The 24,341-nt window shown below is 41.9% G+C and overlaps 1 protein-coding gene across 2 annotated transcripts in view; it reads left to right on the top strand.

Moving 5' to 3' along the window:
* The first annotated feature begins 3,568 nt into the window (after window positions 1-3,568).
* The window catches only part of kcnip3a (Kv channel interacting protein 3a, calsenilin), a 43,345-nt gene continuing 22,572 nt past the window's right edge, over window positions 3,569-24,341 (top strand). For both annotated transcript variants that reach the window (XM_030418200.1, XM_030418199.1), the window contains exons 1-2: window positions 3,569-3,722; window positions 16,954-17,128. In XM_030418200.1, the coding sequence (XP_030274060.1) occupies window positions 3,717-3,722; window positions 16,954-17,128 (181 nt within the window). In that variant the 5' untranslated portion in view covers window positions 3,569-3,716. The remainder of the gene's footprint in view (window positions 3,723-16,953; window positions 17,129-24,341) is intronic.

The following is a 24,341-nucleotide window of genomic DNA, read 5'->3' as shown; positions in this document are numbered from 1 at the left end:
CAGGAGTGCAGACGTGCTGAGAGGCAGTGCTGAAAAGTTTGTTCTTCTTATATTTCTGTATGTTGCAGTTTAACATTTGTTTGGGTGAAATGTTCTATTTCATGTTGTGACAGCTCTGTGCTAATGGTCTAGCTAGGTTTAGACAAAGAAAAAAAAATGGTGGAGTAAAGACCTTTGCTTAAAAATGTCAGAACTCAACTCACCATCTGCGAAGGAAAGCTTGTGAAACAACCAAAAGCTCCAAATTGGCCACTGTATGGGTACTTTACTTAAAGGGATATTCCTGTGTGAATTTAATCCATGGTCTAAATCACTGTGAAACTATGTTAGACTCCCTCTCGAGAGATCAAGTTAGCAGACCGCAAATTAATGGAGTTTTATCAACCTCAGAAACGACCGCACGACAACAATACACTGCAGTAAATGGGTCCAAATATAAACCGCCACCAAAAAGCCAAAAATAATGCTCAGTACAGCACCAAACTTCAGCAACAGTACAAATGGGGTCTCAGCACATAGTCTGGGGCATTAAAACTCCGCTAGCTTAGCTGGATTTCTACTGAAAAGCTGACAAAATTTACCACTCTTCTGCAGCAGCTTCCTGTTGACGGGAAGTCCCGACGAGTCGATTACCGAGTGCAGTAGAGTTCCACGGCTCATGGATGAAAATGTATGATTATGACTCCATGGAAAAACAAATCAAAGTTCATATGTGTCTTACCTGCCAGTTTACAACAGTTATTATCGAGAGCGGACAGGGAAAAGAATGGAATTGAGCATTTCTAATCGCACTCGGTAATCGTCGCGTCCGGACTTCCCCGACCCGGAAGCTGATGGCGGAGAGTTGAAATCTGTTTTTAGTTTCCCAATAGCTTCCCTAGCTAAGCTAGCGGAGGTTAGATACCCCAGACTATGTGCTGAGACCCCATTTGTACTGTTGCTGAAGTTTGGTGCTGTTCTGAGCATTATTTGTGGCTTTTTGGTGGTGGTTTATATTTGGATCCATTTACTGCAGTGTATTGTTGTTGTGTGGTCGTTTCTGAGGTTGATAAAACTCCGTAAATTAGCGGTCTGCTAACTTGATCTCTCGAGAGGGAGTCTAACACAGTTTCACGGTGTGTTAGACCATGGATTAAACTTACACCGGAATATCCCTTTAAGTGACAGACATGAGTATTAGCTTTGTGCACTGTACATGACAGTCTACGTACCCCAAACTGACTAATCAGTAAGGCTGGGCGAAATTGATAGTTTTGAGTTGAATTCCTCCCTTTTGTTGGTGTTATGTGTTGTCTGTTTGCAGTACTGAATGATTTTATGTTGGACTTTGTTTAAAGGTACTGAATTGGTCTTCTTCGTGGCCTCTTAATGATGTGAGTGTGTGTCGTTCTGAGGATGAAAAAGCACAATCTGTGTATGTTCAGGACCGCTGCAGTGATTTTTGAACATATAGTGTATCAGCCGCCTCCAGGTGATCATTTCCCACATTTGTGTTCTCCACATCTACGTCCAGCATCTTTTCATAAGACAGAAGGAATTCAAAGAGAAGGAATTCAGAGTGAATGCTACAGACAGTATTCTGTTTCCAGTGGACATCCTGGGAGCTAACGCCGAAATTAAACCCCACATGACTGTGTTTTTCTCAACATGCCCTCTTCGGTGCTATCGGGCTCTTGGGGGAACATATGGAAATGTGTCCTCAGCTTTGGTGGCTAATAGGAGGCAGTTTTATTAGTCAGATGGCCTTCTCCTCATTCATCCTGCCGGCTATTTACATTTCTTGGCTGTTCATCATGCAATCAGCGTTATGTGTGAGGATGCTTGACCTGGCTTGATTGCTATTTAGCATCTCGCTGCAGCCTCTCTCCGTCTCTCGCTCCATCTCTCTGCTCCGGGCAGCTTCACAGAGAGCCAAGGTCGCCTAAATTGATTCAGTTCCTCACCAAGCGCGTGGATTCTCCAGCAGGGCTGTAATTGCATTTCTGTACCAATCACTCTAATGACAATCACATACTGTAATCTAATGCAACACACACGCACGCTCAAAGGACTCCCCTGTCTCTGCTTGATGTGCTAAAAATTGGTCACAGTGATCTTGAAGAAGAGGAGTGATGAATGAAAAAGGCCAAAATAGCAAAGATTTTTATTTATTGGGCGATGAGATGAGATTCAGGTACTTGACTGTTTCATGATCATCACATCTCTTAGGCTTAGGCTCCCACTATGTAGTAGGCTATATCAACGATTCATACATTTGTTTAATACACTTAACATGATTACGGGTGTGTTGTAGTATATTGCCTAACTCATTAACAGATCATAAATTGTGGATGCTTCATAGGAAGGTGCACATAAAAATGTCCTCACAGCTACACAATAATAGGCCATATTACATAGAATTTTAGTCTGAAAGTGTCTATAAGCTGCTTATGAATGCCAGGAGGAGGGGCTTAGGAGAAGCATTACCTGCTGCCACAAGCTACTGTAAGTGGTTAAAGGAACAGTTCATTCAAAAATGTAATTTCAGTCCTTATCTGATCATCTTCATGCTGATAGAGAGTCAGTCGAAGTTTATTAGTCCACAAAACATGTTTTGGAGCTTCCCAGCAAGACAGAGTTGCAGCGTTCTCTTAAAACAGCTGAAGTTAATGGGGAGTTGTTATAAAAACAACCCCAAAACACCCCAAAACGGCTAACATACAACACGCTCCGGAAGCCCCGGCATCTTTAAATTGATATGAAAAGATGTTATTTACAGGATCCAAGCGCTGAGCTTCTGCACCCACTTCAGATGTTGTTTGCTTTTATCTTGGCAGCTACGTGAAGATTTCATCTTTAAAAAGGGTGCAATTAAAGCCTTTTCTAATTAATTTGGATTTCTTGGCTTCCACAGACTTAGAATACACCAGACGAGTCATTTTATGTTTCTTATTCAGGTGTTTTTTTTTTATGTTTTAAAACAACTTCCCATCGACTTCAGCTGTGCAGGAGAATGCTGCGACTGGTTTTAGCTGTGAGGCTCCAGAAATGTTTCGTGGACTGTGAAACTTGACCCGACTTTCCATCAGCGTGAGGGTGAGTAGATAAAGACTGGATTTTCTTTTGTACAAGAACTGTTCCTTTAAAGTGATCTACACAGAATTATTAGACTGTCTAGTGAAGATTAATGAAGCCATTCGTTTTAAAAAACCCTTTATTAAGAGATGATATTGGCTGTTATTATACCAGAGGGGAGGACATTCACCACTACTGCAGCACAGGAGAGTCGAAGAATAAAAATATTGTAAAAAAAAACAAAACAACAACAACAAAAAACAAAACAAAACAGTAAAAACGCCACAGCAGCTCCTGTTTTCCGATGCTGCGGACCAGCTGTGGTCCAGGTGTTCAGCCTCCTGCAGGTGATATTAGGAGAATTAACTCTGCTGGCAGCCTGTTGACTTTGTCTTCCCATCATCATCATCATCATCATCATCATCACGCTGTAAAAGATGATGGTCCACTTGTTTCCTCCTTGACTGCACCTCTCCCTCCCCCCCTCCCTCCCTCCAGCCCTCTATATCTCCGCGCGCGCGCGCGTGTGTGTGTGTGGATGTGTGTGCGCGCATTCCTTCGCATCCAGCGGAGCGGCAGTCGGAGGTTGAGGGTCCGCGCAGAGAGGACACACTCTGGCAGTAAATCAGCCGTCGGTGTCGCCGATACAACACACGGACAACATGCAGGTAAGACTCGAGCCTGGACATCATTTTTCTGTTCTCGTAGGCTCGACGAGGCGACAGGTTGGAATGATCTTTTTGTTTTTTTTGTTTGTTTTTTTTGTTTTGTTTTTCTGCGCCTTAAGTTAAATCGACAGCCTGGGTCTGCTCGCCAGGTTTACTTGTTGGCGATAAACAAAATATATGGTATTTTATTTTCCGCTTCCCTCGGCGCCTCATCTGCTCCTACTTTTGCTAAAAGCTGAGTTTGGGAGTGAAGTTATGTAATTGCAGCCCTGCTGGAGGCTGAGGAGGAGACGCTCCTCTGCAGACGGCTTCCAGCAGCAAGTGTCACTTGGCATCACGTCTCCCGCCGACACTTTCCTCCTTCTCGCTCCCTTCCAAATGTTTTTTATTTGTATTAAAAAAAAAATTCAAGCGCGTGTGCTTTATCTGATGTGAGTGGAGATACCTCCACATGTGGCGGCAAGTGATACACGCGTGACTTTAAAAAAAAAAATAAATAAAAATCCGGCTTAAAATCCGCACAGTTTGCCTTAAATCCTCAATTCTGGGAAGAGGAGGGAGATTGTGTTTGTAATTCTGCCTCTGCTCTGAAAGAATTTAGCAGATCTGTCCTCAGCAACAAGCAGCCTCTGAGTCTAAATCGGAGGTAATAGACTGTAAAGGGAAAGCCCAGCCTCCCTGAAGTGACTTTAAACACCTTGCAAGGCAGGGCTCATTATAATGACCCAGAATGATCTGTTTCTGGCTGATGTTCCCATCTCAGTGAAGGTTCCTGTGGTGGACTGGGAAACAAGGAAAATCTCTCTGTGCAGATGCAAGTGAAGTTCTTGCAGGGAGGACGGCAGCTCCTCTCTCTCACATGGTTATTCAGGAGGAGAGAGGAAGCTTCGACCTCTGGTTTAATTTCAGAGATGTTTTCTCGGTGCACAGATGCAAACATTAGATCACTGACAGCAGGCGCACGCACATCTGCATGAGAGCACACAGCTCTGTGTGGTTTGGTCGTGGCAGGATACTAGAGCCTCTGTGAATGATGATGCTCATCATTAATCACTCAGATAGTCAATCTGTCAGTCAGTGAATCGGTTGATCAGTCAACATAATCAGTCGGAGAGCTGAGGTCTGCAGGCTTCAGTGTGTGTGTGTGTGTGTGTGTGTGCATGGGGGGCAGGTTTTGCACACGTGCATTTGTTTCTCTGTGTTTTCCACATCTTTGATTCATCATGCTGTGTGTGCTTGTTGGTGGTGGCTTCAAATGACTGCAGCCGGCGATTCAGTGAATGTTTTCACGATCAATCAGTTAATCGTTTAGTGAACAAATTGTCTGCAAATTTAGAAAAAAGGCCATCAAATATGCCCAGATCTGTTGGAGTCTATTTAAAATGTCTTGATTTTTCCTAACCAACAGTCAACCGACTTTTTTGCCCAAAATAACAATTCACTGATAATCAAAATCATTGCACATAAGTTTTCTGTCAGGCACTAGCTCATAGATACCAGCCAAATATGCCTGATTTCTCTCATTAAGATTGATGCATTATTCCCTGAGATATGAATGAAAATGGCAAAAGGCTGAAGCAGATTCTAGAGAAAGATAGTTCCCAGGTGGCCACCGGGTGCGCGGGCCATCTGAGAGAGTCGACCTGGGGATGAGACTCAATAATTATGAATAAAAAACAAAAATAATAACTATCTTTCTGTAGAATTATCTATTTCAGATTCAAAGAAAGTGAGAAAAAAAATCCTGGATCGTCCCATTCATCCAGACCTGAGCCCCGTCCTCCACCTTCAGCAGTTTTTTTGTAATCCGGCTCACAGACCAACTGACCAACCTAGCTGCCAACAAACAAACAGACACGGGCAAAAACAAATCTCCTTTGCAGAGATAATTAATCATTCTCTCTCACTAATCTATTTATTTTCTGAATTGATCAATGAATCATTTGAGCAAAAAATTTAGAAAAAAGAAAAGTCTTTAAAATGCTAACAAATCGTCATCTTTGTGAAGCTGGAATTAAACAACTTTTGGCATTTAGATTGAAAAATGGCTTCAACAATTGATTAATTACAAAGATAGTGGCAGATTGATGATCTGTTGGTTATTGCAGCTGTTTAGTCTCTTTGTTTTGGGGTATCTCTCACGTCCATATATGTAAATGCTCAACACAAGTCACGTGTTTAACATTTACAGTCTCAGTTTGAAAAATGTTGTATAAATTATTGGCATGAGCAGCCATTATTAGCAGCAGTGTGACACCTGCCATAATCATCCACAGCAGCAGCAGCAGCTCTCCTCCAATATTTGGATTTTTCTCTTTTGTGCTCTCTCTGGTTATCGACATGCAGGTGTTTGAATTAAATCACGCTGTGAGCCATCAGAGTTGCTGATATTTGATGGTGTGACTCACTCAATTTTGGCGAAAAGAATGACTCCATGTATGATCAACAGTGGTTTGTAGTTATTTGCTCATTCTGAGTCAGTTGAGTGAGATCAGAGCAGCTGTCACAAAGAGGCCTAACACATCTTCATACGGTATTCGACATCATTATGTTTCAGATTTGTCATCGGGTTAAAAAAAGCTCCGCCTTGGATTTGGTTGATTAAGTGATCTCATGTTCACAATCAACTTTTTATCTTCTTCTACTAACAAGTGTTGTCTGTGTAGCCAAAGCCTGATAAATCATATTCCTCTGAGCCACTGAGCTCTGCTGTTCAATCCCACATCCACTGTCCTGCTCAGAGGTGCTCCTGTTAAACCCTTATAACTGAGTGAGGTCTGCTTTTGCCGGCTGTTTTCAGGAGTGATTTATAGAAATGGAAGTATGTATTTGTAAAACTAAAGGGATTTACATCTTCAGTAGGAAGAAATGAGCTTTGGGGCGAGGCTGGCGAGCATAGAAAGTGTAAACAGATGGACTAAAGCTTGATATTATCGTTGTAAGTTTGGGAATTACAGCATAACTATCGAGCTTACACTTGAAGCTGTGTTGGCTACATGGACACGAGTAGGGAACGAAGAAATCGTGAGAAAGTAAAGTAATGAAGACATCACGGAAGTTGAAGAAAGCTTCACGAGCCCACTCCTTTTTTACACACATCTAGTATTTCCACTTTAGACCCTCTACTCACTGCTGTCACTCTGTATCACAGTGATTGAATGATCGTGAACACATCAAATAATGACGATGGCGAAGGCAAAATACGTAAATTCAACCCCAATCTCCAAAATAAAGGTTCATAACATATTCCTGCTAACCATGGATGTGTTGAAAATGTGCATTTCTTTATGTTCTTTATGTTTATGTTTCTTTAGGTTAAATCTTTTGTATTTAATGTTGTGACATCGTTGTGCTTAATATGGTCTGGTTTAGGCACTAAAAACACTTGGTTAGTTCAGGAAAATATCTTGTTGTGTTGTTATTTTAAGTAAAATTTTTCCTGTGGTCTTCTTAAAAATAGCAGTCTGGAACAGCGGCCACTGTCCCGCCATCCCCTCCACTTCCACACATGAAAGTCAGGTCATAAACATGTAATGTGAAGGTGATAGGATACGTATTGTAGAAATGTCAATATGGTACTATGACTGACTAAAAATGTGAACATATCACTGGTTTGCAGAGACGTCCGCTGCTAACATTGTACTCTGGTGACTGAGTTGAGAATTTGAAACCGTCGCTCTCTATCACAAAGTGAAACAGATAGTTAAAGCAGGATATGGTCTGATCATGTATATCTGTTAGGATTTCTGATAAGGAACTAATGCTGGAAACCTGAGCCGTGTTTTTGCATTTTTTATCACCCTGGTGCCTCAGGCATAAATCCGGATTAACTCTTGATGGTTCTGGTCTTTTGATTGGATATGTTGACGATAACAAAAGTACAGGATATATTTTTTCGTCCTTTAACCCACCTTACAATCCCAGAAATACTGTCTCTCAGATACTTTAGGCATGTCGGTGAAAGAAGAACAAGACAGGAGTTTGTTTAGTCTAGAAAAGTACGAGATACACTCAGATCTCAACATAACATGTGGCTGCAGTCTGGTCTAGTAAGGCGACGATCGGTCAGTCTTTCTCACAGTTCACAGTTTGTTTGAAATAAGTTCGTATTTAAGGTTTGAAAAAAAAGAAGGTCGGGGCAGCTGCACTGTCATGGTTAACTAATACAGACTTATATAAAAACAAACCGTCTCACGAGTGTGTGTATTCCCTGCCGTCCTCTGCACACTTAAACAGCTGATCATCTTTCTTGGCAGGACAGTCTCATACAATCAGTTTTATCATCAACTATGGATTTTATTGTCAATCTATCATGCCAAAGACAAAGATTATATATTCTATTGTGTCTTTATCAGTTACCTTCTAACATCTGTTTGAGATGGTAAAACCAGCCCACAGTCATATAGCACAGCTCATATACTGATTCTCCTCTCATAACTGAGCTGAAGATAAAGATGCCGTCTCACTGTGACTCTTAAGCCCACGTAACAAGTATTTCATGCTGGTCTTTTCCTTTAAGAGGCTCAGTCTGAGGTTGCAGTTTTCCACAAAGCTGCGTGTCAATCAGAGCAGTCGCACACAGTCAGCCCGGACAGATCAGTGACACTACGGCAGACAGGCTGACGGCTACACGCACACACACTCATACAGCGCATTGTGCTGCACCTGATAAAGTGTCTGAGGGACCCACCTGTTCAATAGGTGGAGCGATTGGGAGATTTAAATAATTGAACAGGTCCGGTAACTGTATCCTTCAAAGTGGGAACACAATTCTGATCCAACTCCAACATCAAAGGCTGAGGAGAGCTTTTCTCCACAGCACTGCAGAGAAACAGTGCACCAGAACACTCTGTAGCTGGTGATTACAGTGGACTTTTTCCTTTGAAATCTACATTTTATCTTTCTGTAGTTTCATTTTCTCAGCGTCAGGGCGTTAAAAAGGGGGCATATCTATGATTGTAATTGAGCTTGAAATGGTCCAGATGAAGCATTTGTTAGTGTGCATAAAGAAACACACACACAAGCTACACACAACCACAGTGTTATCGACCTAGAGAGGGGAAAAAATGCAGTGAGGTGGAAAGATGGTGCTGTAAAATATCAATCACTGATCAATTGATGTTGTGATCGTCATACAATGTGTCGGCATTATCCGTCAATGTATTTATTGACCTATACGAAGAGGAATGACAGCATCTGTTGTGTTTGGCATGGACTGATGTGTGTATGTCTGTGTGTGTGTGTGTGTGTGTGTGTGTGTGTGTGTGTGTGTGTGTGTGTGCGTGCGTGCGTGCGTGCGTGTGTGTGTGTGTATTGGAGAGAGAGAGGAGGAGGAGGAGCTGATAATTGAAACATGGCTCCTCTATTGCTCAGAGCCTCCCCAGAGTATTAATTCTTTCTCCACATGAAGGCTCACACATCAATATAATACGCTCACCCTCGCTTTCTCAGTCACACACACACACACACACACACACACGAACAGCATGCAGTCCATATGGATGTGCCATCCTCCCACAGACACACTGATTCACACTGACAGCCATACTGAGAAGCTCAAGCAGTCAGGACACAAATAGTATCAGCTCTCGACCATCAGCCTGCTCGTATATTTTTCTTCAGGGTGCAGCAGGCTTCATATGCAAAACCACATCTTATAAACGATCACGTAGATTTCTTCTTCTATCAACTCTCAGCAAAGGTTGTAGTTGTGCCGGATGGAGGGTGGCACGTATCCAAAAAGTTCATCAGTCGGGCTCTTGAACTGTCATCCAAACTGCCATCTGTGAGGCTGTTTTTCTGTTGTCAATCCACTCGTGACTTGTTTTCGCTATAAAACATATTTTTGTTTCAGCTTCACGGTTCGTTTGCAGTCTGCTTTGCTTGTCGAGATTTTATTTTTTAAGACGAATGACATTACAAGGAAAAGATTTATGAAAAAAAAGTTAAAACACTTTATTTTGTTGAAACAGTTCTGCTGTTAATTAAGTTAAAATGACATGGAAAATCAGAGAGAGATTTACTGCCGATATACCTCTGCTAGAGTTAAAGGTCCAGTGTGTAGGATATGGTGACATCTAGCAGTGTGGTGGCAACGCTCTCCTCCAGATCCATTTCCTCTATAGACGTAAAGGGCTTGTCACCACCCCATCGGAGTGGATCGTAAGTGAGCGCGTCCACCATCTTGGACAGCAAGTTACGTCCCACTGGCTAGTTTCCACTGAGCCCTCAGACTTCACTTCGGGATGGTGATGTCAAGGATTTTTAGATTGCTTTTCAAAAGCTTTTAAAGTTTTCGCTGCATTAACACGAGCAGCTGTCACTTTTTCAAAACATCCTTCAGCACGGACCTCCTTCCTACGAGGCTGTAATCAACATCACACGACTTCTAGTTTTGTTCCAGAACAATGTGAGAAACAGTTGATGGACATCCTTATCAGACAAGAGGCAGATAACAAATGAAAAATGGATGAAACTGAAGTAGCAGAAGCAGATGAATTCTGACTTTTAATCTGTCGTATAGGTCAAGCTCCAACATCTCTTGTCTTGTCTTTTATATATTTGAATTTGAACTTTTTCTTTGTGCTGACATTCATTTTACATCTCGAGTACCGCTTTATTCTGACTTACTTTGGATCAAATCTCTTCTGTGTCATTTTTTAACACATATTGACAACAACAAGCAGCTAACTCCCAGTAAATCTGTGTCTTCGTGCCTGCATGGCAGAGATTTGAGAACACCTTGCTCCTGCTTCCTCTGCAAGAAATCCCGAGTGGTGGAATTTATGTGGAAGGTTTTTATTTTTTTATTTTTTGTGAAATACTCACTGTATTTCTGTCTTTGTGCTGTCAGTCCTTGTCACCGCGCTCCTCCTTCTACCTGCACAAATCATTTCTCTTCATATGGAAACACACCCAGGCTTAAACACACACACACATACACATTCACACACGCACACACAGAAACACACACCATCTTTCTCACTCTCTCAGAAGTTGAGTGTGCCTCCCTTGTGTTTAGATCCCAGCTGGTATTTCTGCCTCACCTGGAGAGTAGTCTGCTGACAGGTGACATTATGGTGAAAGTTGAGGGTGGTGTGTGTGTGTGTGTGTGTGTGTGTGTGTGTGTGTGCGTGCGTGGAGCAGAGATGGGGTGGGAGCGACTGACCGTGAAATAAATTGGATGGAATGAAGAGGTGAGGAGATGGAGCGATGAAGGACAGATTTGTGCTGACATCCAGAATGAAGAGAAATAATAAATATTAATATGAGCGGCTGATTAAATGACAGTTGTGTCGTTCACCTTTTCCATTGTATGTATGTATGTATGTATGTATGTGTGTGTTCTCTCATTTTCATTCCAAGTGAAATTAGGTTAGGTCTTTTCTAATATTGTCCTGTGGATCAATAAGATGTGTTGAACAATAAAAAGATGTTGCATTAAAAACGGAGCGCAGGAAGGAATGGAAGCTTGTGGCTGTGTTTATGGGATGAATGGGGAATAAAAGACATTCTCTTTAAATTTAATAACCTTTTTTAAAAAACAACTGCTTACTATGAAGCTATAACACATTTGGAAAAGTAGGCTAATGCTAACCTGCTGTCGGCTAATTGATCATTCACTAAGTTAATAGCACACATGTGATTTTCAATGAAAACAGTGGCAGATTTAACACTCAGTTTAAGCAATTGTTATAACAATGTGAACTTGATTTCAGACAGAGATAGACATAGATGGGGCAGGGTTGGGGTGCCAAATGGCACAAAATAGGATGTCCGACATACTGTTGCTTTAAATATACACTTAAAAATATAAAATGTAAGAATTCTGTATTAAAAGGACTAGACCTTTGTTGGGCTGTGCACTGATATTATCACAAATGTTTCCTACAGTCTTCAAACCCAGAGAAATCCATAAGTTTAACCAGTGTTACGGCGCATTTCATTTGATCACCGGCGCTATTTGTGGAATAGGGAAGTCCCTGAACAAGACTTCAGATCAGTCAGATCAGATGGTGAAGAGGTGATTTTAACTGCAATGGTGGCGAAATAAAAAAACAAACAAGTCTCCACAACATTTTGATTTGATAACATTCTTGCCAAAGTGTCACGCACAAGACGTGTAATTGTTGCTCAAAGATCGATTCTGTGCTTGATTGAACCCAGGACTGTTGAGCTCTGAGGGTCCTTAGAGCTTATAGGTATCACTGTGCTGCAGCTATAGTATGTGGGCGGTTGTTGTAAAGAGAGGTGAATTTGGGTTTATAGTCTGTATGTCCTGTGTCTGCTTTCATGTCACCGCTCTGATCCCTCGTGTATAGATGTGTCGTGTCATCTGTTTCGTCTCACATGAGTTTGCCAGGTTTTTATATTTGTTCACTTCAGGTGGAGAATATAGAGCAGCTGCACAGACAATAAATATTTTTATGACAAAACTGTTGAAAGCACGATGAAAAATGTATGAATGAGTGTGTTACTCCCTTCTCTGAATGGTGAGACAGTAAAAGAAAAATGCTCCCAGCAAAACTTTGCTGCTGTTGTGTCTAAAATGGTTTGTCTAATATTAGTAGGACTGGGATTCACTTAGCCAATTCCATCTTGGATCCCAGTCAAATAAATACCCTGATCTGTTAAAACTGCAGTCTAATAAATCTCTTAGTGAGACCTTTTCTCTTTTTTCTCTTTATTCAATTAGTTTACAAAACATTCAGTGTAATATAACTAGTGTTCTAGTCTAGTCTCTAGTCTTTGATTTTTTTTTTATTCAATGTTAAAGGTAGGGAAGGTGATTCTAGAGAAGGATAGCTGGTTGTTGAGTCTTATTCCCGGGGTATATTGATGCTTTGGGTTAGAATTGTGAGTCGAATACTGACCGAAAGCCTCTGCATTTTATCTGTATCTGTTAATGCAGTGACTATAGTAGACTTGATATTCACTGACTGTTTCAAAGTCCTTTTATTCAAATTCTCTGTGACTGCAGGATTATCCCTGGAGTCAGGGAGTCCTGGCATGTTTAAGCACATTTTGGACCTTGAAAAGGCCGTCACGCAGAGCAAATGCTACAGCACATGAGCCGGGACATTATAGGAGAATATGAGAGAGAGAGAGAATGGACATGTTGTATCTCAGCTGTGGCCTGGTGGAATGTTAATCACTTATAACTTATTAATGGAAACTTCCATCAGCTAATATGACATTACACGACGACAGTGCTCTCTATTCCTTCTTCATCGCTCGTCCTTCTAGCGCTCCCTCTTTTCCACCCCGCTCAGTTTTGCTTCATTGGCCATTCCTCTTATTGAAGAATAAATCAATTCGTAAGTGAAGAATATCTGAAAAGATGAGATATAGTTTAACCATTGATTACAATAGTAAAAGAGAAGACAATATACAATAAAAATCAAATCAAAAGAAGAGGTCAGATTTTGAAGGAGTTCTGGCAGGTTATTCTGCTCGTGTTCCCTCAGGCTCTGACACATTTTGCTGCTTCCATTACAATGTCAGCTTTTTCCCCAAGGTAAATATTGAGTTTTGGTTTGAACCGAGAGAGTGTGTTGAACCCCTGGTAGGCCTATTTGAGTTTTATTTCAGTAAAGATTTTTATATGCTACTGTTGTTGTTTAGGTTGTACAGACGCAGGAAATGCTGCTCTGTTTCTACCGTCTCTTGTTGTTTGCAGAGGTCGGTTTTCCCTGGGTTGCCATGTTTGTCTGTGTCCACCAGTCTGAATTTATTGAATGTCTCTCTCAGTTTCTGGTCGCGCTCGTGCCCAGACCGTCTGCCGCTTCAGTGCTAAATAGATGTGAAGTTTACATTCATGTTTTTGCAGGAGATGCCAAAAGGGTTGTTGCACTTTTTCTATCCATGTATTTTTCATTTGTCTCTCTCTGTTGGGTACAGAGGACTACCGGTGAGAAGACCTCATGTTATGAGGCCAGAGTTTACGCTTCATGTACACTTACGTTACGTGAACCAACAACATGGCGACTGATGTTAAAACATTTATGGAAGAGCATAGCGATGCTCCGTGTTTGTTTTGAGCATTATGGGTATACGCTCTACCTTATAGGATATGTGCGTGTGTGTGTGTGTGTGTGTGGTTCAGAGGACGTTGCAGGATGTTATAGAGGGAAGTGCTGCCCCAGGACAAAGTTAGCTGAAGCGTTAAGAAGGAACATAACATAAAAAAAATACTAGTTGAGACTCTGGGTGTGTGTGTGTGTGTGTGTGTGTGTGTGTACACCTCATGATTGTGAGTGTGCCTGCGTGTCCAGCGGTCCGTGAATAAACAACCAATGCGGTGCTGAATTTTTCTAGTGTTTACAATGCGTCTGTCTGCGGCTGTTTGTCTCGCAGCCTCTTTCCAATTTGTGACATCCACTGGAAAGTCGCACTGAAAACAATCCTGTCTTCTAATTTACTTGTCCAAGGAAGCGAGTCGCTGCTGAGCTCATTACTTGTTCCTTTTTCTCGTATTACGTGTCTCTGCTGTGCCACTGTTGATCTGTGAATAAATAGATGTGGGGATAAATGGAATAGTTTCCGTCGCCTCTTTCCATTTCGGGGCCTTCTCATTATGTTATGAGCCACTTCGACTCAGTTTGTATCTGTGCAGATGTTCACTCCTCCCTCCTTCCCTTCCGCCCTTTCCTCTCTCATCTTTTGCCCTTTTTATCTGCCTGCTCATGCGGAAGATGCACCAAAATAGCCCTTGCAAAATGTATTCCCCAGCAAAATGCTTCCATATCTTCATCTCCTCTATCTTCCCATCCTCTTGCCTCGATCCCTCCGTCCTCTGCCGCGTCCTTCTTCTCCTCAGATAGGCTGGTATTCATTATGCTAATTGCCTTCGGTTCTTCCAGGAACATGAGCAGACCTTGTACTCCTCACATCTTTTCCCTTTTGCTCTCTCTCTCTCTCTCTCTCTCTCTCTCTCTCTCTCTCTTATATGTTTTCTCTCTCTCATTCTCTCTCACTACCTTAAACTAAGGGATTTGCCTGGTCAAACTCCGCTGGGATCAAATAGGCGTTTAAAATCCTCTGTGTGTGTGCCCCCTCCTCCTATCTCCCTCCCTTTCTCCTCCTCCACCATCCTCTGCTTTCCTCTCCTCCCCACAGAGTAAACAGAGCTTCTGTTTGTTCTGTCTTCACGTCTTTCATCTTCCTCCCCACACTTGCTCCAGTATGCATATATATGTGTGTGTGTTTTCTGTGTATGTGTGTGTGTGTCTGTGTGTGTGTGTGTCTTTCATGCACCCAGCAGGAGCAGTCTAATAGAGCTTGTTGAGAATTTAAGAAAATAAATTCCTGCTAAATTATATCACATCGGATCAAATCACTGTTTTGCTGCAAGAGAATCTAAAATGACGGCAAGATGTGAAGGAAAGAAATTTAAATTTATATTAGAGCGAAAAAACTTCCAAAGTCAAGTTTATCTCCATTGATGAAAGGGGATAAATGCTGAATATGAATGAGCTGGAGGGGATTGGTCTCGCATAGTAAGAGCCACGATGATAAATCGGGGCTGAATATGAAAATGAAAAGAAAAAGGCTTTTAATTCGTCAGCGTCGGTAGATATTTCAAGGTGGCGATTAACTCACAATATTAAAGTAACCTCACCTCCACCCTTATTACGTAGAGAGCTGTCTCTGGGCTGCAAATTTTACACCAGAAACTTTCCTTTTAAGTGTCGCCTCTCTGTGAAAGTAAATTTCCCTTTCCCTTTATTCTTTTTTTCGGTATACACCCTATTTGCAGCCAACAGATTAAATCCATTCTCATTAAAATATGTTCAAGACCATATGGTGAGTGAAGCCATACATCATGGTGGTGTTGGCTTGTGAAACATATTGTGTGGAGTCCACATTCAAACACAGGAATCCAAAAGGTGTTCCAACACTAATTACACCAGCACTGCAGAACTTTTCTCTCTCCCTTCTGTTAGTGAGAGTAACGACACAAAGACAGTCAACGGCTTGTCGCACCACAGGCTCCGACCATACCTTATTTGCTGTACTTTGTCACTATGCTTACTCCCCTGATCTTTGCTGGTTGACCAGAAATGCGTCGCTACCGATTCAGCAGCACAGAAAAGTCACCACCAACACCCAGTGTATAATGAATTCACAGGTACAAGTCCAACATTATAGATTAGTTTGGTGATAGATGGGTGGATGTTTATGAAAATGAACACATGAAACTAGAGACCATCTTGTGAGGTTTCATGACTGCATCTTGCATCGTGCTCGCTGTCGCACTGACAAAAATCTGCACACAGACATCTGTCAACACAAAGTACTTGAAAATGCTTCTGTTATTCTGAGTTTTCTTGCCACAGCAGATGTCTCCACAGCCACATTTTGCTATGATGACACACACACACGCACTCAAAAGGAGAAAACATTACCAGCCGAGGCTGTTGGGGCAAGTCATGACAACGGCAGTGAAACAACAAGTACACTAGTCAAGTCGAGTTATCAGTAGTCTCGCTTTCGTCAATTACAGCATCCCTTGTGTTGCCATCTTTAGGGCTTACTAAATAATGTATGAAACAATCCAGCGAACAGGCATAGCTGCTTTAATCAATATTTTTAAACGATGGCTCAAATGTCTACAGTAGCTACATGAAATATGAAAGGTGACACTCATCCAACGAGAGAAATCTGGATGCTGTGTTGGAGGTGGAGCCCCGGTCGCTCCAATGAAAGCTGCTCAGTGGCGCATGAAACAAGTAAAAACACTGGTATTCAGAGTGTTGAGCGTGTTTCAGCTCATTGTTTTGGTTTTCTTAGCTGCAACTTTCCTTTGTTTTCTTAAGGAGCTGGAGGAGACCAAAAACAGAGCTAAAAGAGAGCGAATATTTGACTTGCATTCAACAGGTGGACAGAAACACGACTCCAAATTAATGATACAGTTGCTCAGTTTCTGCTGTATGTCTTTCTGCCCAGTTCTTGCACTTAAGTACAAATGCCCATGTAGAAAGTGTAGCTATAGCAGACAGTAGATTTGGACTCAAACTTTCCAAAAACACTTATAAAACATGACAGATTTGATGAGCTGAACTCTGTTTGATCCTCTTTAACGTGTTCCTGAGAAACATCCAGATCAGGAGCGGACCATATTTTCCAGGCACACGCATAATCTCCTGCTTAATTCAAAGCTTGGTTTGTTTAATTTTCATATCGACCTGAACTCTCTCTCTTTCTCTTTCTCCCGTTCCCTTCCCTTCAGGCGGATGGCAAGGTGGTCGATGGCAGCCTGCTGGGAGATGCCAACGGCGTGGAGCCTGCACCGGGCAGGGTGAAGGATTCTGGGAAGTGGCAAAAGCCGCGGTTCTCTCGGAAAGCTCTGATGAAGTGCTGCCTGGTCAAATGGATCATCGCCAGCACACAGCAACAGGAAAAAGGTGAGAGGAGGGGGAGAAACCGATCATGTGTGAGTGTGATGTGTTGGTGAGACTGACGATGTGGTGAACGCCCAACAAGTGTGACTAACTGTGTTTGCATTGATCGCCGAATTGACTGGCTGGACCTCACCCGGCCTCCTGACGTCCCCGTAGGCAAGACTGACTCATTGACCACAGGGTCAACTCCCCAGAGATCATTTAGTTGCATACACTCATTTGTCAAATGTCTCTTCACCCTGAACCCGCCATTAATAACCTCTGCACAGTTGCCCTCTCCGTCCTCTGCGCCTCTTTAACTGCCTGTGAACATTTCTCCCTCTCACAAACACACATACGTGCAGATCTGTTGAAACTTAATTCAATAGGACTGAGTCTTAAACCTACATTCCTGGATCCAGTATGGTGCGTGGACCGGGCTCCAGTCCTGGTTTGTTCTTGTGCTCCACCCAGTGGTCCTGATGCGACTGTGCACATTAACCTTTTGCCTGCAGGTAGGGAGGGAGAAGTGTTAGTGAATGAAAGCCAAACCGGTGTGTAGTTGTAGTTTAATCCACTGAGGTCGCAGTTATCTTCAACCGTTATTTCAACCTCTTCTCACATTTTTACGGATGAGCATGCGAAAAATTTAGTGCCATCCACATAAAAACCACCATTTATAATTTTAGTTGTCTTTTTAGCATTTTTAAAGCAATCAGGTATGCAAATCCAAATTTCCTTTCCTTCCTTCCTCCTCCTTCATGACCTCCTTTCCTTTCTCAACTTCTTTAAGTCCATCTTTATACCCCCTGTTCATTTAGTTTTGTTTCCCCTCACTCTTCTTGCTCCTTTCCTTAGCTCCTTTTGCTTAACTTCATACTTGTCTCCTTCCCTAATCCGTCCTTCCCCTCCCAGCCTCCTTTCCTTCACTAACTCCTTGTTCTTTTCCCTGCTTCTTTCCTAACTACTAGTCTTCTACCCAACTTGTTTTAGTCCATCTATACCTCCTCTTCCTTTCCTTGTCCACTTGTCTCCTTCCCTTCCTTCTTCCTGTCCATTTATGCCTGCTCTCCCGTCCTTTACCATCTTGTTCCCTTCCCTACTTCTTCCTGTCATTCCTTGTCCCTTTCCTTTCTTAATTTCCTCCTATTTTCATCCCATATGACTGCCTTCTCCTTTTTTGCCTTCTCTTTTCCTACTCTTCCATGTGTCCTGCTTCCTCCTGGTTGTTTTTCTGCCCCATGTTTTTTCCTCCTTTTTCTCCTTATCTGCTTGTAGCTGTTTATGGGCTGTGAAAAATAAAGAAAAAAGAAAAACCTAAACCTTGTTTGGGATCTCAAAACACTTTTAAGGGTTTAATTAATGGCCATGTTCATTAAAAAGTAAACATTACCTGGGGCTCAGGAGAGATTTCATTAAGCCGAATGAAGCAGATGAGTGTGATAGTGACCTGCCTTAAAGGTCTGAGGTCAGGTTAGCCTCATGCACCATGTAATGTACTCTAGCAGGTCACTGAAATGTGAGCGCTGAACCCAGCCGTATAAGACCTGGCTCTGTGGTTTATCACACAATCCTGTTTAGTGCTGCAATGTGGTTTTTCCTCACAGCCTCAAAGGGTAGTTTTACACTTTGGCGGCTCCAAGTGGCAACAGCAGACGTCTGTTCCCATTCTTGGAAGTTTACAGGACTTTTACTTCCAAATGTTTTTCGCAGCAGGTTCAGGTATTGTGAGTCCAGACAAACGGATCACATGTTACCGGAGTTAACTTTCCCCGACACACCTTAACACACATTATCCTTTAGGTCTTTCTTTGCTGTCTGATGTTGCAAAAAACCGTTGAAAGCGCTCTTTGTGTTGGTGAAACAGGAGCACAGTGAGTAACAAGCAGTAACAGAGAAAGAAAGAGAAGCAGGGCAGTGACGGGGTCTGTTTCATCACGGTGATGCCAGGGGAACAGAGATAGAGCATTGTCGGTGGGCAAGCCCTCACCTCGGTAATGGCCACCTGCTAAAAATAGCAACGAGGAGATGGAGATGTGTATCAGTGAGAGGTGGGCTGATGGTGGCGATGGTGTCGAGTCGGTTGCTGTGGTTTTAGCAGGGATGAGCAGGATTTGGTTTGATAGACTGCCGGATATGAAGTGTAGTTGAGCAAATGTGGTAAAAGGCAGGAATAATTTATTTTTCCAAAGGAGAATGTGTGACTCTGTCAGTCGTGGTTTTCATGCACTTTCCGCAGTAAAGCATCTAAAAATCTGTAGCAAAATTCTTGTCAGATTGGAGCCTTGGACAAAAAACACTTAAATAGGGGTGCACGATCTGACTTGTTGTTTTAAGGGGTCGTTGCTGTAATATAGTTTGAGAACAACTGCTTTATTGGACGGAAGGGGAGAGACATGCAACAAAAGTCTACAGGTGGACTGGAAAGGTTGAAGACCGAGAAACCAGAAGACAAAGAAAGGATTTTTCTAATTTCTGTGTGGAGAACTCTAGACTCCTTAAACCATGACAGCTTTTTCTTTAAAAAACATTTTCCTCGTTGCTGTAGCCTTAAGTTTGTCAGGGAGATCAGGCTGCACTGCGGGAAGCGCACAGACTTTGAAGTCCTAAACGCACCGTTGATAATTCATTTCAGTGTTTCTGAGCCTTTTTGTGTGGCATAACTTCACAGCCTCATCAGATGAGTTCGAGTACCTCTTCATCAACACCACCTGCCATGTTTCAAACGGGTTCGTTTTAATGGATGTTACGTAACGGAATTAACAGTAATGGCCCAACAGTCCCCTTTAATTCAATCAAGTTTAATCCAGTTTCAAACTTGATAGCCCTCTATCACACTAAATTATAAACCATAACCACCAACACTTCACTTACTTTAAGTCCCAGAAGCTCGGAGCAGTCTGTTTTGACTTTGCTTGGAAGGATTTTACAAGCTTGTGAATGATGTGTAACGTAACATCTAAAAAAGGAAGCGAACACTAACCAATTTGTGATGCGATTTGTGTATTTATTGTCCTCTTTTGTCCTTGAAAAATATTTATATTTATTTTCTGACATAATCATAAATCCAACCTCTTGATAAACTGAGCTTATCCATTCACAATCTATCCACGCCTTACCCTGACTCCTGAAGACGTACAACAGGTACCGTCAATGAAATGATTTGATATTTTGTTCCTTGTTTGTTACGCTTTCTTACATGTAGAGTGTCTGGATTACCTTCTTGTTTGAAACACAAAAGGCATATGATTTTAAGTCGTGGTTTTTTAATGAATAATTTGATTAATAAGTTATTTCCCTCGCGACCCAGAAGTGTTGAAGCTGACCCCACTCTTGTACTATCTGCTCCAGATAAATGTGGAGTAGTTTTTCATTTGATAGTAATAAATTACACCCAGCACACAGTTTAATCTCTGAATTTAAAGTGACTCCCACACCATAGAAGAAGCGTGAGATAATGAGGCCATTTAGAGGGGGGGGTAGATGAGACTATATATGAAAATTGTAATATGAGTCGGATTAGATGTGGAAGAGAGACCAAAGAGGGAGGGAGGGGAGAAGCTGAGCAGAGAGATTTGGTTTCTTCACTGAACTGTGAAATACTTCTGCACCGGCTTCTCTCTCTGTGACTTCTGGCTGTCAAGAAAAAATGTGAGGTGAACTTCAGAGGGTGAGCGCGTCCCGGTGACCATGCGTCGCTGCGGCCTGACGACAGCTGAAACAGGAGGAGTGTTTACGGGTGTCGGTGTTGCGTGTTGTGGCCTGTCAGGGTCGGTCATAGGAAACAACAGCGACCGAGGCTCCAGGGCAGACCCAACATCATGCAATTCAGTTCACCTCCTCTGAGGTGACAAGGGTAGAGGAGAGGAACAAGTGAAAGAAGAGCGGTGAAGAAGAGGAGGAGGAGGAGGAGGAGGAGGAGGAGGGAGTGATCACCTGTAAGCAAACTGGGACACCAGTTGAAAAAGGAGCTTTAGAGAGTTTTCTATGATGAAACAGGTAACATCACACCAAGGAAACGTCCTCTAGGAGACTTTTTCTCCAACTCTTCTAGCGTGCACTTGTCCAACTTGGCGACAGAACATAGAGCATCCTTCCTCTTTTGCGTGAAGTCTCTTCTGATGTTTCCTCTTTAATTTTTCCCCCTTTGTGGAGGGTTTTGAGTGGTCTCGTTTTTTTTTTTTTGTGAGACCCCCGTGTTTTCTTGTGTTTTTTTTATTTTTTCCACACTTCGGTGCTGTGATCAGGTGGTCAAGGTTTAGAGGATGAATAGATGCAGGGCAGAGTGTGAAAATGAGATCACCAAGCTGCTGCGCTGCTTCTTTGGCTTCATCACTGGGACGTTAGTTCAAGGTATTTCCTCTTTTAATTCTGCTTCTTAATACTAAAGTTAAATAGGTGATGCTGATATGTTCTCCTGTGCTCACAAATATGTTATGGTAAGGCTTCATTTCCAGTTGTACCAGTAGTGGTTATTCATGTGTTCAAGACAATTTATATGTATATATGTTTGTTGTCATTTCTATTATCTGTGACTAAAAAACTGTGGTACTTGTACTTCAACTTCTACTACTTTTAAATTAAGATGTATGCTTGTAAAATACAAAACAATATTCCTCACAAAACAATAAGTGTCTCGTTCGGGCTGCTTTGTTTAAGGGCTGAAGAGGTAAAACTATCCAATATTTATTAATTCACTATTCATTTTTATTTGCACAAATAAGGCTACGCAAAATCAGATAATTTGAAAATTATGTATCAGGAGAGGTCAAGAGGCTTCTACAACGGATTAATTGTCCTTACCGAAAGAAATATTGTAATTTGGGATAATACAATAAAAACTAAATTGACACAAAAACTGAAAAAACTATATGCTATATACATATACATATACATGTACAGGAAAACATGTCAAGCTCTTTACAGCGTGTCTTTTCTATTCCGTATGTACACCTGTACAACCTGTCTGGTCTGGTGTCATATGAATCTGGGAATTTCATTTAAAAACATAATAACAACAAGGATGATGGTAGAGGAAGATATATTCGTATATAAACACACATATCTGATTAATATTCAGGTCAGTGTCGCAGGATTTTTTTTTTTCCTTTCCTTCCCTTTAATCAAACAACAATTTCTCTGTTTGTTCTTGTGACCCTTGGAAGCGCCCTGACGTCTCTGTTGGGATCCACTGGACATCGGAAACTACCTATCTGTGTATTAAGTATTTAAAACTAGTTGTAAAGAGTTTTGATACATCAAGCAAATTTGAATGATTCTTGAAGGACTTTTACTTGTAATGGAGAATTTTTACATTGTTCTACTGGTACCTTAGTAAAGACGATAATAATTCACTTGGATGTGATTGTTTGACGCGGAGGGAGGTGCTGTTTTTAATCATGTAACCACTATTACTGAGTCTTATTTTAGAGACTTTTGTACTTCAGGAAGAAATATTAGACTTTAAAAGTGCTTCTTATCAAACACCTTATTTATTTCCGTTTCTTATTTGGATAACAGAGACTTCTGAGTGTGGCTGATGTAAACTTTTTGGGTGTTTTTGTCTGATCAGAGGCACCTTTTCCAAATTAAGATGATTATTTTTATTACTGTTCTGTTCATGTTTTGACCAGTCTGTCCTTCTTGAGTTAGTCCGTATGTCCTTCCGTCCATCATTGATTTTTAGGTGTAAGTCTATCCTCTGTCCTCCTCCTGTGTCCTCCCATCCAACAAACATCATCAAACCACTGCCGGCTGAATCAGCACTCCTGGGTATCCTTCTGTCTTCATCCCCACACGGTTTCCTGTTCATCCACACTCGCTCCCCCTGCAGCTTCTTTTTTTAAGCGCTGGTCATCAGTCCCATTCTGTCTGTTATCGCCTGCTGTTTCCTCTGTCCCAGATGCTCTTGAGGTTGGTACAGATAGTTGAGCACAGGACACTTTAATGTGCAGCATTACATTAGAGGAAACAACAGACTCGATGATGAATGTTCTCTGCAGAGCCGTCTCTTGCCTTCGGCTTTGTTTAGCCTCTCTTCGTCACATATTCCTCTCAACAGCCCCCAGTCTGAATTTTCATAATGGATTCCTGCACAGGTAGGGGTGTTCAGGTCTCCACTGATCCATTACCTAAACCTAATTCTGCCTTCAGCATAGCATGGTGAAGAGGGATGAGGTATTTGGGTGTTGCATAAAGACAGATGAGGGGAATAAAGCAACAACCAGGGCCGAGGGAGAGGAGCAAAAAATAAGCGTTGATTAAGAAGTCCCTGTTTTAATTACACAGCTGAGGTCGGTTTTGAACCTGCCCCAGCTGAGGTGGTGTGGGACTGTGTTTGGTTTTAATTGGAACGTATCAGGCAGTTAAAAGGGGTGAGGTGGACATAGCAGGCGAGGGAGAAGCCTGGGAAGAGCTGCCATCTCTCTCCTTAATGACCACTGTTATATTCCTGCAGCTCTTGTAGGAAGTTTTAGTGGAGAGGCCATGCAGCAAATCTAAACGTCTCGGGTGTTGTTTACTGAGTGTGGAGAGGGCAGCTCATGTCAACACTTTGTGCAACGTGAAGAAAAAGTTTTCATCTTACCTCCCTGGAGCAGCTTGTCAGGGAAGATGTGAGCATTAAAGAGACATGGAAGATGTAATCAGCTTTCTGCGGCGTGTTCACTGGTTGATCAGCTGGTTCTGGACGTGCACAGAAATAGATTCTCACTCAGAGAATAAGCTCATGCAGCACACGTTTATTCATATTATATTTCTTTGTTGTTTGCTTTATCCATGTATTATTTGTCCCTGATCAATCATCTCCCTGTCAAACATAGAAACCGATGATGGAACAAACAACACAGCATCTAGCGATTGGTTTGCAGCTGAGTAAGCTTGTTTACGATCTTGGAATAGGCACAAAAATTTGATCTGTTCTCTCGTGTTTCATTGGCTTCTCTTTGCTCTTTGATTGTGTTAGTGAATGGTGGTAAGCTGCTGTCCTGTTCTGCAGTATGTTGTATGGTGTCCTGTGCCCTCTGGTGGTCAGAGGGGATATTACAAGGGCTGCTGTTCAACCACAATATTGAGTATTTTTGGGCTGCAACTAACAATCATCTTCATTTTTTTTAATTTTTAATTTTTTTTCCAAGTTCCCAGAATTCAAGGTATTTAGATGTCTGATTGTCTGATAGATTGTCTGACCAAAACCCAAAGATATTCTCTTTACAATCATAAAAGAGTAAAATTATTC

The sequence above is a fragment of the Sparus aurata genome, chromosome 5 (genome assembly GCF_900880675.1).
Source record: "Sparus aurata chromosome 5, fSpaAur1.1, whole genome shotgun sequence".
NCBI lineage: Eukaryota > Metazoa > Chordata > Actinopteri > Spariformes > Sparidae > Sparus > Sparus aurata.
The sequence above is the reverse complement of the archived record's forward strand: the minus strand, read 5'-3'. Positions and strand labels throughout refer to the sequence as shown.